General features: G+C 51.3%; 2 protein-coding genes across 5 annotated transcripts in view; one reads left to right on the plus strand and one right to left on the minus strand.

Annotated features, from left to right (window-relative positions):
* Window positions 1-15113, plus strand: part of Skap1 (src kinase associated phosphoprotein 1) — a 222539-nt gene that overhangs the window by 187634 nt on the left and 19792 nt on the right. For 2 of the 3 annotated variants that reach the window (XM_063251430.1, XM_063251432.1), the window contains 2 exons: window positions 1909-1959; window positions 8257-8357. In XM_063251430.1, coding sequence (XP_063107500.1) covers window positions 1909-1959; window positions 8257-8357 — 152 coding nt within the window. Of the gene's footprint in view, window positions 1-1908; window positions 1960-8256; window positions 8358-9145; window positions 10512-15113 lie in introns of those variants that run through there. The other variant, XM_063251431.1, reaches the window with a different exon arrangement.
* Pnpo (pyridoxamine 5'-phosphate oxidase) overlaps window positions 1-15113 on the minus strand; it is a 235028-nt gene that overhangs the window by 80502 nt on the left and 139413 nt on the right. The gene's annotated exons all lie outside the window — the stretch shown is intronic.

Genomic DNA, 15113 nt, shown 5'->3' on the forward strand with positions numbered 1-15113 from the left:
TATTACTATTTGAAGTTGAGCTGGCACGTGAATTTCAATTCTCCCTCAAAAAGAGATGTATTCCCCAATCCATGTAATGAGAACCCTCCCGATAATATTCTTAGGACTTCAGCGAGCTCTTTAGCCTAAAAATACATCTGAAAATAACCTTTTAAAATTACAGTCTCAAAAAAATAATGTTAAATTAAATTAAAACCCCTTGTGACAGATTCACAAAAAATAAGAAATGTAGCCGGCTGGTTGACCGCCTTTTTTCAACCAGAAGGACTTTTTTACGAGGATGGTGGCGCATGCCCAGAATCTCCAGCCTCAGGAAGCTGAGCAGAGGGTCATAGAGAACTGAAGGCCACCCCAGGCTGTGTTACGACACCCTGAGTCACACAGCAGCAACAACAGCAAAGACTTCCTTTTCCCCTGTTGTCTTGTAGTCCTGATTTGGGAGCTTGAAAGATGCCAGCTCGAGTCTGGGGAGGACCTGAAATAAATTGTTTGCCTCTCTCTTTGGAGCCAGGAAGGCACTTAGAGGGGCGCCAGCACAACCAGGTGTGGAAGGTGCTTCCGGTCACTGTGACAGCATTGTCCTCAGGGTTTTCACCGCCGGGCTCCTGGGCCTGAGCCCACTCCCTGTATCGTGGGAACTAGAGAGAATGGATGTGGGGACTGAGGGTCCCCCTGCTTTTTTTTTTTTGAGGCCAGCTGGCTTTTTTGAACTCACTGGATAACTCAGGCTGGTCTCGAACTCATGGCAATCCTCCTGCCTCAGCCTCCTGCCTCAGCCTCCTGACAATCATCCACCACCACACCCAGCTGAGACTTTCCCTGTATGTGTCACCTCAAAACCTAGTGATGTGGCACGCTCTGTAGCCAGCAGTTCTCCCTTCTAGGTGACCACAGTGGAAATCAGAATATCGGGCTGGAATCGAACTGCACAGAACACATTTGTATTTTTTCCCATTTTTGTACCATGACTGCATTAAAGTGCTGCTGCCTGAAAGGGTGAAGGAATCAAGTTTGCCTTTTCATTTTTTATCATTGCAAATACATTTACATTCTCCTCTTTTTTTTACAAATGCAAAGAGCAGGCCAGCCACTTTCAATAATTTATTTTAAAATCAATGCTAATGAGGTTGTGTCTCGTCAGCGGGCGAGTTTTACAATAAAGTCTGATTTATTTAGAAAAGATCTTCGGCGCAGCTTCCCAGCTAATGGTGGCGGGAAGGAGGTGCAGTGGCAGGCCCAGTGACCCTCCAGCTTCGGATCCAATTTGTAATTCACAGCGGAGAGCTGACCCAATTTACATTGATTAGAATGGAGAGGCAGAGGTGGAATCAACCTCTCTGCAGAAGGGGCTTCGTGATGGAGATTTGATATCAGCCAAAGCGCTGCTCCCAGCTGGAGCACCTGGGCGTCCCAGCACGAGGGTGGACCACTCTCATGCTAATGGCTTCCATCCCATAATATTAGCCCCGAGTCCAGAAGGAGAAGGGACCGAGCAGAGGAAGGAAGTGGAAGAGGAATGAGAGGACGACGGTGTGCAGAGATGGTGTTTCACAGGGCTGAGTCCAGCAGGGTCTCTATCCACGCTCTGTGGTCTCACAGCTCCGTGCCTCCCGGGGATCTTGGGGAGCACTGCAGGTGAGCTCACACCTGTCTGGTGAGGCCTGGCGTGGTGGTGCACACCTGTCATCCCAGCACTCAGGAGGCTGAGGCAGGCAGGTCCCCATGAGTTCGATGCCAGCCTAGGCTTCATAGTGAGATCCTGTCTCATAAAGACAGAGAGAGAAAAATAAATAAAGGCAAAGAGGGCCTCATTGGAGATAAAAGCGGGTTTTTATCTTAAAAACATATGCTGAGTGAAGTGTTCTTGAAGAGGGTGTGTTTACTAATGCTGACGATTTGTCCCCTCAGATGAAGAGCTTGAGCTAGAAGAGGACGAGCATGAGGCTCCACGGAAAGGAGGTACGGGCACTCAGATGCCAGCCGGGCTGGGACGTGGGGGCCTCCAGCAGGAGAAAGAGTTGGGTTCCTGCCTCAATGAAGAACAGGCTCATGCCGGGGGGGCATGGTGGTGCCTGCCTGTCATCCCAGCACTCAGGAGGGATGTTAGCTGGCCCTCTGCTTCCCAAGCCTCCTTCTGGACTGGATATCTAGTCCTTAAAGTCAGCAGGGATGCTGCTGGCTGCCAGGGCCACAGAAGACACATCATCCACCCGTATCACCCCAGTCAGGACTGATTTAGGCTGGCCTTGAGCTCACTTTGTAGCTCAGGCTGGTCTTGAACTCTCAACAACTCTCCTGCCTCAGCCTCCCGAGTGCAGGGATTAGTGGCGTGAGCCACCACACTCAGTATCCCCTACACCATTTTTTCACTCACTGCAGGAGATGATCTTAGTGAAGGACCTAAATTTGTGAGGTCCAGCTTCTCCCAAGGGTGAGAGGAGATGGCAGAGGCCGAGTCAGGAGTCACGGGCAAAGAGGCTAGACGTGGTGGCACACACCTGACATTCCAGCACTCGGGAGGCTGAGGCAGGAGGATCGCTGTGCGTTCCAGGCCAGCTGGGCTCCAGAGTCCCTGTCTCCAGAAAAAATACTGTTCAGTCTCCGCCCTCACTTCACTTCCTCCTTCTGCCATGCTCTGAGTTTGTATCTAGGAGGTGAGAAAAGTTTGATTTCTACATTGTTCCAGCAGGTATAATTGAAGTAGGAATTGTTTAAAAACAGGAAGAAAAAGGAACCCTTCTGTTCTCCTGCTTCCTGACTCCACATAGGTGGTGTTAAAGTGTAGCAGTTCGAAAGACGTTCCCGGTTTATACTCTCACAGTTTATACTCCGTTAGGGTGATTAGTGACTTTCTGATTAAAAAACAAGAGGGCTTTTCGCTCTGTCTGCAGAATCCAGGCAGGGATTTTTATTATTGTGTTCACTTATTTATTTATGGGATTTATACAGCGCCTTTCCTCTGGAAGAGCTATAGAAACAGCAACAAATATATACCACCCGAATGTCACCACTTAATTTTACAGCAGGAAAATATAGGGGCCTGGAGGAAGGCAGGAAGCCTCCTCGTGAAGGCTTTTAAAAGGCTGAGAGCCCGGCATGGCAGCACACGACTGTGACCCAGCCCTCGGCAGGCTGAGGCAGGAGGATCACATGAGTGTCAGGCCAGCTGGGGGACAGTAAGAGGTGAGGACAGGCAGCTCTGGGATGGTGGGACTGCTTCAGTCGGGCTCAGACAAGCTAGACAGGCAGGTTCGCGTCGTTCACTTTCCCTCAGGTTGTGTGTGTCTTTGGAGGAGAAAGAAGAGTTAAAGCAGATGAGGCCTCCCATGCTTGCTGTGCAGCCTGTGGCTGGCAGGGTTCCCATGAAAATCCGGGTTCTTTCCTCCAGCGCCTCCCGGCCACTGTCCCTGATGGGACCGCGGCGTGTTTAAGGGCAGCTAGCTCTTATCAGGAAGCCGAGGAAGGAAAGGGACTCATTCTGTCCTTATCGAGTGGTTATGACCCCGTGTGATGTGATTCCTTTTATTTTATTCTGTTCCCTGGAAAATCTATCACAGCCTCGTAGTATTGATTGTTCAGTCTCTAAAGAGCGTGGTTACAGCCTGCCTGCTGGTAACAGGGTTATTTTAATGAGTGATTCTTCAACACCTCCCATTTTCTCTAATTTCCAACCCATCAGCCTAACCACCTGACACGAAGGGAGTTTATCTTCCTTTCTTCTCATGCAAAGGTGACGGCCAGGCTGGGCGTGGTGGCACATGCCTGTCGTCCCAGCACTGGAGAGGCCGAGGCAGGAGGATCGCTGGGAGTTGGAAGCCAGAAGCAGCACCAGGTCTCAAAACAAAACAAAACAACACAAAAGAATACGCAGTCACACCAGCCTGGCCTCCGTGGCAGGAGTAATGATCTCAAAGAGTTTGGCATGGAAAGACAAACGCTCTGCAATTAGTATCAGAAAAAGAAAGTAGCTCTGATGTTTTTAACCTGCCTGCCGCTCTGCCTGTGATACTTTATTGGCTTGAAGCTGAGCTTCCCCTGCAAGGGATGAAGGAAGTAAGACCCCGCCCAGCACCCCTTTCCTCTCCAGGAAAAGCCGTCTTCAGTCCGCTAGCAGTTTAAGTGCAGCGATCCACCATTAGCTTCCGCATCACCGTAATCGTTGTTAATTGTGCTAACTGTTTTAGTTATTAGTGGTGTCATTACTGCTCTCGGTGCTCTGTCTGTTTTATGCTGAATATATTAGTGCGTTGCTTTCGAATTGCCAGGCTTTATTTAGTGTGGAGTCACATTTTTTTTTTTTTTTTTTGGCGAGACGTTGAGAAATGCTGGCATTAAGCTTTATTCTTTTGTTTTCCCTCCAAATGGACAGACTGGAAAAAAAATAATTAGATGGAATAATGTCCTCAAAATGAGAATGAGGGTGTTTGGAATTAATTAAATGGTCAGAATACTGCACTGTCCTGGTCTCAGGCTGCTGCCAGGGAAATGTAACCCCACAGGAACCCGAATGAATGCCACCGCAGAGGAAGCCTCGATCTCAGGCACCTGATTGATAGAGTTATTTCCAAAAGATGAAAAATATTAACAAAAGATGAGAAATATAAAATATAAAGCGGCCTTTATTCTGAGAACACGGAGAGAGATGACCGGCAACCCCCACCGCTGGCGTCCGGCGATCTCTCCGGCGGACACGCGGCGCGGGGGCCTGTAAATAACCTCGGTTTGGGGTGGAACCTAAGGCGGGCATTAGGGATACACAGGTAGCCCATTGGTCCTAGGTTTGGCGCCATATGTAAATTCCCAGGGGCGGGAAGATGGCGTCACAGGTAACTTCCTAGGGGCAGGGCAAGATGGGGCTTCCTGCTTCCAGTTGTGGCTTTCCTGGCTACAGTGTCCTGTCTGGGCCAAACCTTTCACTGATCCCTCTCACCTCTGAAGAAATCAGAGTCTAATCCCAGGATTCGGGAGGCCGAGGCAGGAGGATCCCTGAATGTTGGAGGCCAGCCTGGGCTCCATAGGGAGCCCTTGCCTCAAAAAACAAAAACAAATTAGCGACTCAGGGTCCACATGTGGCTGCCGGTCTGAAGGACAAGCCAAGTAAGTTTAGGGGAAGGACGAATTCACCCTGCAGACCCTTTCTGGGGACAGGCTTTGGGACTGAAGCCCTCCTGGGCTTCCCTCTGCCCTTCTCTAGGTTGCTAAGGACACTCAGCAGGAGACGTTTCTTAACTAAAATTGCCATTTCAGAGAAGCCTTCCCTGGCCCCTGGACTCTATTAAATTCCTTACTGTGAGGGGCTGGAGGTTTAGCTCAGTGGCATAAGTGCCTGCTTGGCAAATGCGAGGTCATGAGTTCAATCCCCAGCACTTAAAAAAAAAAAAAAATGCCTTACTGTGTGCAGCAGCCTCGACCCCTTAGCTGAGACGATGCAATCCCAAAGCAATAAAGATTCGCGTGATTATGTTCCAAGCTGCCTCTGCCACTGGATGGCCTTGGGAGCAGGGTCCCTGGGTGTGATCCCTGATGCCTAGCGGGGCGTCAGGAGAGTTAGTGAGGTTGTAGGCACACGGGCACATAGACGCCTGCCATATAGGTTACCCTGGGAATCTAATACAAGGCACCCGGGAGTGGTGGCACATGGCTGTCATCCCAGCACTCAGGAGGCTGAGGCAGGAGGCCAGCCTGAGCTCCATAGAGATTTCAAAGCCAGCCTGGACTACGTAATGAGACCCTGTCCCAGAAAACAAAACAGTCCCTCCTCAGTGGTTTCCTAAGCACCTCCACCTAACAGAAGGTCCAGTCTTTTCCCAGAGTTTGGCCTTCTGTTCTGATTGTTTTTCTTGCTTGCTTGCTTGCTTCTAGTCCCCGTGGCCCCTGTTCTTGGTGGGACTCCTGGAGTCCTGCACCCAGAGGCCTTTTCTATCTTTACTTGTTCTCGGTTTTCCTCCCCATGACCCACTGCGTTCTCTCTTCACATAGGTGTTTTCCAGATGATTTCCCAGGTCCTGTATACCTAGCATCAAATCCCTTTTTGTTTTTTGGTACCAAGGATCGGACTCATGACCTTGAACTTGCCGGGCAGGTGCTTATGCTGCTGAGCTAAACCCCCGGCGCTCAAATCACTTTTTACAGATATTCCTGAAAGGTCCCCAGGGTCCTAGGAATTGTCCTACATTTGGGCACATTATGGGGAGCAGGACCTCACAGTGACTGTCTGCTAGGCAAAAAAATCCGGTGTTTTGTTTTTTGTTTGTTTTTGTTTTTTGAGACAGGGTCTCACTTTGTAGTTCAGGCTGGCCTTGGGCTCACTGTTAGCTAAGTATGACCTCAAACTCAGTGATCCTCCTGCCTCAGCCTCCCGAAGTCCAATCTTCTTCTTATTCAGAAACAGCAAGTGAGGATTTAAAAGTCCATTCTTATAAAAATGATTCTCTCTACCATAGATGAATCCATGAAGACTATGGATGTCGATTTATTTCTCATTCCTATATTTAGTCACAATAGTAGAACTATTTATAATTTCATTACACCTGGAAATGCGTGATATATGTCTGAGAAAACCAGCTCCACTTCTCGTTCATGCACCGATAGCCCCAAAATACGCGTTTTGCCTTTGCGATACTTAGCGTTTTCCTCCCCACGTTTCCTCCAAGCAGGTTCTTAGCTCCGGGGCTAACGCTTGCTCTGCAGTTGTTTCCTCTGCTTCCTCTGCAACTCTCCCTGCAAGGTGAACATCTGTATGTGTGACGGGTTTACTTGGTTCCCTTGTCAATCTTGACCCAGTAGTTCTCTCTCTCTCTCCTTTTTTTGCTTTGCGGGTGAGACAAGGCGTCACCCTGTAATCCAGCCTGGCCTTGAACTGTGAAGCCCGGCTGAGCTGGAACTCAAAGCGATCCTCCTGCCTCAGCCTCCTGAGTGTCGGGATTACAGGCCTGTGCCACCATGCTGGGCTTGTTTTGTTTTTGTATTTAAGATTCCTTCCAAAGATCTTTCCCAGAGACCCACAGGGTCTCTGAGCCTTTATTCTTTGAATTGCTCATAAGTTAGGAACAAGTAGGGAAAAAAGCAAATAGCGCCAGGCCCGCTGTGCCCCGCTTTCCTCTTGCCCCAAGTCTCTGTCTTCAGAAACCTGCTAATAAAGGAAATAAAGGGACGGTGGGGGTGGTACAACCGAGTCCCCAGAAGCTACTGAAACTTCACTGCAAGCCGGGACCTGGTCTGTCATGCAGCCTCCCAGGGTGGGTGCGGGTCTCCAGCCCGGTCCCAGGGCCACCTGAGGCCCCGCACGCAGCTCGGCCCAGTGGACATTGGCTCCCTTGTCACCCACATCCCCTGGCCCCTTGCCCGCTTCACCCTCCACTGCTGACCTTTCCGGGTGGAGGGGATCAATGGGAACCCCTGACCTAGGGATAGATGGCTGTCCTTTGCCACCTAGGCCTGCGGAGGAAGGAGGCCAGTAAATCTCCCTGGTGCTTCTCAGCTCCCAGCTCGGTTTGTCATCTTCTGCCGCTTTCATTTTTAATGCAGAGCGCTTCACTTTCTGTCCCCCGGGGGCTTGCAGATAAATCTCAGCAGAGGAGAGGCGCTGGCAGTGCGCCAGCCCACCCGGAATTCGCGGGTAATAGATGAGGACCCCTCCCCATTCTCCCTCCCCCTCCTCCCCTCCCCCTCCTCCCTCCCCCTCCTCCCTCCCCCTCCTCCCCTCCATCTAGAGCCCGGATGCCCCCACCCCCACCCCCGCCCATCTTTACCGGTGATGACCTCACTGGGCATCTGAGTGGGAAGAGCCCGGATGATGCCCCCGTGTCACAGAGCAGGCCACGCTGCCCGCAAAAGTGCACACTGTGAACAGGCAGAAGCTGGGGGCTCAGTCCACTCCCCGGTGCATGAGGAAGCGGTGCCCGGACCAATCAGACGCTGGATGCAGGGAATCTGGTGGGAAAGCGCTTTGCGTGGCTTATTTATAACAAGCCGCCTGAAAAATCACCTGCCCGATTTTCTTTTATTAATAAATAAAGATTCCTAGGTTGTTGAACAGCATCCTACTAGGGGTGATCTGTAAATATTTAATGTTAGTTAATGATCTCCGTCTCCCATAGTGCTTTGCTCGCGCCCAGCGGCTCCATCTCCCCTGGACCCCCCACCCCTGAATCTTGGGCTTGCTGGGGGCCGGGTCAGACCCCCCAGTTTCCTGCCTCAAGATGAGGCTCCTTAGGGAAGGCCGGGTCCTAACTGCGCTCTCTTCTCTCTGGTCAGTGGACTACGCCAGTTACTACCAGGGCCTGTGGGACTGCCACGCTGACCAGCCGGAGGAACTGGCCTTCCAGCGTGGGGACCTCATTCGCATCCTGAGTAAGGTACAGATGTGGGCGTGGGGCTTCACCTCAAGGTGGACTTGTTTCTTGTTTGCACTGAAGGCCGAAGCCAAGGCCTTCATGCTGAGCTACAGCTCTCTCCGCATCACCACCCTTGTTTCTCACAACACGGTCTCACTAAGTTGCCAAATCGTCAGACTGGACTTTAACTTGCAGTCTTCCTGCCTCAGCCTCCCAAGAGCGCTGGGGTTACAGGTGTGCACCCCTACACCCAGCTGGTCTTCCTACCTGCAGTGAAGCAATCTCCAAAAGTGGAATTATTGATGCTATAACCCGTTTGTGTGTCACATGGCCCCCCTCACCGACTCAGCCCCGTTTTATTTATAATTGCTAGGGGAAATTTTCATGGAACATTCACGCTCAGGAATCCATTTGCAAATTTAAAATTACAATTGACCTAACCCTAAAATTCTTTTTTTTTTTTTTTTAATCTTTTTCCTTTTTATCGGTACCAGGGATTGAACTCATGACTGCCTGCTTGCAAGGCAGGCACTTATGCTGCTGAGCTAAGTCCCCAGCCCGACCTAACCCTAAAATTCTATTCATCAAGCCAGGTGTGGTAGTACACACCTGAATTGCAGCACCTGGGAAGCTGAGGCAAGAGGATCACCATGAATTCAAGGCCAGCCTGGGCAAGACCCTGCCTCAGAAAAAAAGTTTATCAAAATGTTCTCTTTTTCAAGGACTGTGATATTTAAAGGGCATTACTATGCGCGTAATTCATCATATAATCCCACTGAGAACGGGTACCTGCCTTATTCCATTCATAGATAAATGAGCCTGTAATCTAATTACCTGAGGGGAGGAGTCGCACCCAGGTTAACCAGCTGCTCTGAGAGTGGATCCCGGGAAGATGCAGAATCCAGCTCCACCACACTAGCCGGAGAGAACTGCATCTCCTTTTCAATCATAAACTCATCCCTGACTTAGCAGGGCCATCTTGCAGACAACAGTGTTGATCAAAAGGACCAGGGGTTTTTGGGTTTGGTTTTCAATGCAAAAGCCCTCAGGTTATCCCCAGACCTGTCTTGGGGGAGGGGGTAACTTCTCATCCATTTTTGATGTGAAAAAGATCCCAGACTCATGGGCTACAGTTGGAAGGATCTGGAAGCATCTCCTTGATAAAAAAAAACAAAGACCTCCCGTATCCCCAGGCAGGCCAGGATCCCAGGTCCTGCTCCGCAAAGAATTTATTAAAAGCCCTCCCAGTCAATATCTACAAACATCTTTTTGAAATAGGTACAATCTGCTCTTTAATTGCTGACTATGTGAATTCCATAAAAGCAAATCGAAAAGCCATTGTGTTATTAACCCACCCCGTGCCGTATATCCTTTGGATGTTAGGAGCAGCTCAAGAGTCTGTCTGGCTTTGAAATATAGCGGAAGCTCCTTAGAAGACAGACCGGGCCTGACCTAAAGAGCACCTTCCAGGCCAGGACTAAACACAGGCCTAGCCCTCCGCAGGGGAAGAGGTGCCCCAGACCCCACAGAGGGAAATCCCTCCCCCCCCACTTCTAGCACTTTCCGCTGGATGCCTAGCTCAGCACCACCTCTGTGCCACATCTGCGCAGCTCCAGGGCACCAAAAATAAATAGGGATGGTCGCCAGCCGCAGATCGGTAATTCACACGCCCGACAGCGAGGTGCGGTGTAATGGAGTCTGTGCGCTCCCACCCTGCACCCGTATAATGAGCCGCCGCTCAGGTGTGACGGCTGGGTGCGCAGAGCCCAGGTGAACAGATGAGCCTTTGCTCTGGAGGGTGCCTGGGGGAGGGAGGGCGCAGAGGCAGGCTGTCTGCCGGCTCTCTGTCATGATGATTCTGTTTGTTTTGGGTGTCTTCCGCCTTTGTTAATGGATTCTCACTGGGGGTCCCTGTGCTCTGGCTGGCTAGCAGGGGCTGTGGGCGACCTGCCCTGCAGAGCCACAGCCACAGAGTGCCCTCCCTGTGCTTACCCCGCTGTGGTACACCATCCTGGAGAAGCTGAAGGAGCCAGCCTCCCCGGGTTTGTTTTGTTTGTTTGTGAGTGTGTGTGTGTGTGTGTGTGTGTGTGTGTTAAGCAGCCTCTCTTCTCTTCTCCTCCTCCCTTACTAAATATTTAATATTTAACAGTTTCATTCAGTAAAAGGCGAACTTGCTGCCCTGGTTCTATCAGCTTCTTTCTTCACCCTTCTAGAAAGTTCTAAGTCCATTTCCATCACTTACTTTGGTTAACATTACATTTTGTGTGTTTGGGAGGGTTGGTTTTGGTTTTGGTTTTAAGACAAACCTGGGCTCTCTATGCAGCCCAGGCTGGCCTCAAACTTGGCAGCAATCCTCCTGCCTCAGCCTCCTGAGTGTTACAGACATGCACTACCATGCCTGGCTCCATTTCCTCCTCCCAAAGCCCCCTCAGCTGGACCCCTATCCACGTTGCTACTTCCTGTGCAGTGAAAAAGAAAAGCAGAGAACCTAGGCACTCCGTGGACTTTTCCTTTACAAAGCCTAATCACAGTTCACGGAGATCTCAGACTGGGTTCACCCCGATTCTATCACCTAGCTCAGAGAGCGTCCTAAGACACCACAGCGACTTCAGCGACCACCTGCCCACGCAATGGCCTCTAAAAGCACCCGGGAACCACTTCCGACTGATAAAGGAGGAGGCCTTGCAAACCATCCCCAGCACTCCTGTCTCTGGAATCATCTTCATGTGCATCTTAAACTCAGCCCAGTCAGTCAATGGCTCCCTTTTTTTGGAGTTAATCACCCTCAGCAGCCTGCCTATCTCATCGGGAAGGCTGGAACCAGCCCAAGCCGAGTTTAGTGCAAACAGACAGTGTCACCAAAGCCTGGTGTTCTTTCTAGCCCACAGCACCATGGTCCATCGAGAGAGGGGGCCGTGTAGGCGCCCGCAGCGGGGCTCCTTTCCTGAGCTACACAGCTGACTGGGTGCAGACTGGGTCGCCTCCTCACCGAGGCACCTCCGCCTCTGTGTTCCCCATCTGACCACGATGGCCCGATACTGCACAACTGCCAGAGAGCTGGCGCCCAGAAATTGGCCTGCCCAGCTGGGCATCAGGGTGCACACCTGTCATCCCCACACTCAGGAGGCTGAGCCAGGAAAGGAGGGGACAGGAGGGAAGGGAACCGGAGGGGAGGGGAGGGGAGGGGGGAGGGGAGGGGGGAGGGGAGGGGAGAGCGCCTTACCTGGAATTATTGCCTTGGTTTAACAAAAAAAAAATTCTGCTGGGGGAGGGGAGGCGTCAGCTTTGGAGCCTGGGCCCTGCTGCTCCCACAGTTTTAGGGATTGATTGTTCCTGGGAACCAAACCCAGGGCCCTGAGCACCCTAAGCACCCTGCTTTGCCATGGAGCTGCCTCCCCAGCCCTCTTTATATTTTATCCTGAGACGGGGTCTCGCTAAGTTGCCGGGGCTGGCCTTGAATTTGTACTCTTCCTGCCTCAGCCTCTAGAGGACCTGGGGATGACAGGTGTGACCACTGTACCCTACTCTGCTGTTTTGTTTTTGTTTTTTTTTTTGCACCAGGAGTCGAACTCACAACCTCACAGTAACCAAGCAGGTGCTGTGCTCCTGAGCTGCATCCCTAGCCCTTGCTGTTCCTCAACAGACCCCAAAGTAGAAACCAACATTGAACCCAGGGGCCTTAGGACCAACCTCAGGGAGATCTGGCCTCTGGGAATGATCCCGAAAGGGACACTTTTCCTTTTTGTAAAACAAACGAACAAAACCTCACCAGCTCTTCAGAGAAAAGGGGGCCCCATGCTCCCCATAGTTATCCAAAGGTTCGGTACCTGTCCTGTCCTCAGGGGACACAGGTGACAACAAACGTGCTATAGGCTGGTCCGATGGCAGTGGGTTATCAGAACTTATTAACATTAGTGTCACTAAAGTTGGTATACCACCCCCCCACTGCTAAATTTGACTGGCTAAAAAAATAAAATAAAAATAAATAAAAATTTAAAAAACGTGCTATTGATGTGACTCTGGGAAAAGCGACTTCATCTTGCTCATCCTCCACCTCCTCATCGGTGTTGGGCAGGATCATTTATTTCTACCCTGCAGCTGTTACAATGCCTCCATGAGAGAATTTGTAGGAAAAAGTGCCTGGCACCCAGGAAAAAGTTTTACTCCCTTCCACTAATGGAAGAGTAAGCCTTTGGATTATCATTAGACGCACACTAGGTTTCAAAAAACAAAACTCATTAGTGACTTAAGAGACACAAAAGGCAGTCACCGCGTCAGGAGCTCTTCTTCATCAAGGGTCCTGAGGCACAAGAGATTCATTTGAGTCTCACTTTGTCATCCAGAGTGGCCTTGAGCCTGTTGGGTAGCCCAGGCTGACCTCAAACTCTTGGCAACCCTCCGGCCTCAGCCTCCCAAGTACTGGGATGACAGGTGTGCACCACCAACTTCCCATGTGGGCCTCTGACTATATGAAAGGGAGATTTTAGAAAGGAAATGGAGCCGAGCGCCCAGCAGATGTCCCTGCGTCCCTTTGGGGCCCAGATATTTCTGCACATCTCTCTTCCTCCCGGATAGGGGGCCGCCACAACTCAGGCTGAAGCAGGGCATTTAGCGCCCTGTAGTGGCTCCAGATTGCGGGCGCTGGCATGGGGACTCCTCAGATGTAACCGATGGCTCCTGAGGGTCCTCGTCCTGTAAACGCCTTCCCGTGGCGCCAACGACTACCGCGGCACTCAGGTTGGCATAAAGCAGGAGAAAGGTGTTGGCGAGGCCTGTGCACTCGGCCGAATTTTAATTTCCTTTTCAATCTTGTCCCAATTAATTTCCCAGAATTAATCTCACGGAAGCAGGCTTGGCGGCGGCAGTGGGGCTGCAGTTTAGTGGGGCGGTCCTTCTGCCTAACCATGAAATAGCAGCTAATATAAAAACCCATCTGCTTAGCTGGGGATTTAGCTCAGCGGCATAAGGGCCTGCCTTGCAAGCAGGCAGTTGTGAGTTTGATCTCTGGTACTGATAAAAAAGGAAAAAGACAAAAAAAAACCCATCTGCTTCCTCCGAAATCCACACTGGCTGCTCTGCAGTCCCAAACAGCAGCAGCAGGGGACAGCGGCTGTGTCGGGGTGAACGGCCACCGGTACTTGGCAGAGGTGCAGACCGGTGTACCCAGAAAATCCCTTCAGCCTGGTGCCAGGCACGGCAGGACGGGGCTGAATCACCCTGTGCCCTGGTGTGCTGGGCTCAGGCTTGGGTCCTTTGATCGGAGGGTCAAAAGGCCCAGGTGTGGCCCAGCTCTGCTCTGGTCACTGGTTACATGCGCAGGAAGTGATGTAAGATGCTGCTGCTTGGACAAGATTGATCACAAGTCCTGGCTTTCCGCAGGAGTGACCCTCATGTCCTAGGACACATTCCTTGTGAATTGTAAAGGTGCAAAGAAGTGCCATGGCACACATCTGTCATCCCAGCACTCAGGAGGCTGAGGCAGGAGGATCACTGTGAGTTCGAGGCTAGCCTGGAAAGTTCAAGACCAGCTTGAATTGCATAGGGAGACCCTGTCTCAAAATACTAATAATAATCACAATGAAAGTCCCCCTTCCACTTTGAGATGGTGCCTCAGCGGCTCTGGAGGCCACTTCTAGAAGGCCCCTCTGCCAGAAGTCATTTATGGTGCTCACATGAGCTGTCCAGCAAATGTAGGCGAGCTAAAGAGAGGGGAAGAAAACTCTTTCTCCATTGACCAGGCAGGAAGTGGGGACCCTGGCTGTGTTTAAGGTAAGCTGAGTCAGGAGGCTTTATCTCCCAGGCTTGGGTTTGGTACCCAAGATCTTGCCCCATGCTTCATATCCATGGAAACCAATCAGGAAGCAACAAATGCGGCTGCCCTCCGATGACAGAGAAACCAGGCACCCCTTGGACATGGTCAAGTTTCACAAGGAGCCCACGCTGCCGTGTCAGATGGCCATGGACCTCGCAGGGACAGCACTGGACTCACTTTGTCACCTGGGCTGCAGCCACTTAAACTAACCTGACGAGGCAGCAGCTTTGTACACACTGTTAGTGTGATACTGAGGCTGCCAGGTCGGTTTGGGTTTTGTCTTTTTTTTTTTTTTTTTTTTGTACTGGGACTCAAACTCAGGACCTTACACTTGCCAGGCGGTCAAATCCCAGGCCCATGGATGAGGCTTTTAAACCCACTTCTCTCCACCTGGAAGAGACTGACCATAGGCCTCACCTTCCTGAGCTCCCCAGAAGCTATTGGTATGGCGCAGAAAATGACCCAGAGGCAGCAGATCCTCCTCCTCTGAAAGGGGTTCGCTGGCAGCGCCAATAGCCCACATCAAAACAGGAGTGAATGTTCCCATTGCTATTCCAGAAAGTTATCTTCCTGTCTCTCTCTCTTTCTGTTTTGTAATTCCAGGAGGGAAAGGAGGCGTTTGGTGACATCTAGTGTCCATTCAGGACCACTCAGGCTCCGGCCCCTGGCTCGCCTGGGGGATGGGCGGTTTCACGGAAGGGACTGGGCTGGGGACTGAGACAGGGGCCTGGAGCCCAGAGGACCTAGGAGGCCCATGAGACAGCCACGGCCTGTCCAGCCCCATCCTTCACCCCTGACCTGCCCGAGAGGCAGGCCGGGACGCTCGGGAATCTCTGCTCTTATTTATGATGGGCCAGGGCGGGGAGGGGGATGCGCTGTCCCTGCCATCCCCTTTTCCTGTTAACAAGCAGGTCAGGCTCCGCCTGGTGAGGAGGCTGATAATGACGGGGTGTCCTGTGTTGTTA

Source organism: Cavia porcellus, unplaced genomic scaffold, assembly GCF_034190915.1.
Source record: "Cavia porcellus strain 051 isolate PalLab524CR breed Dunkin Hartley unplaced genomic scaffold, mCavPor4.1 scaffold_6, whole genome shotgun sequence".
Taxonomy (NCBI): Eukaryota; Metazoa; Chordata; class Mammalia; order Rodentia; family Caviidae; genus Cavia; species Cavia porcellus.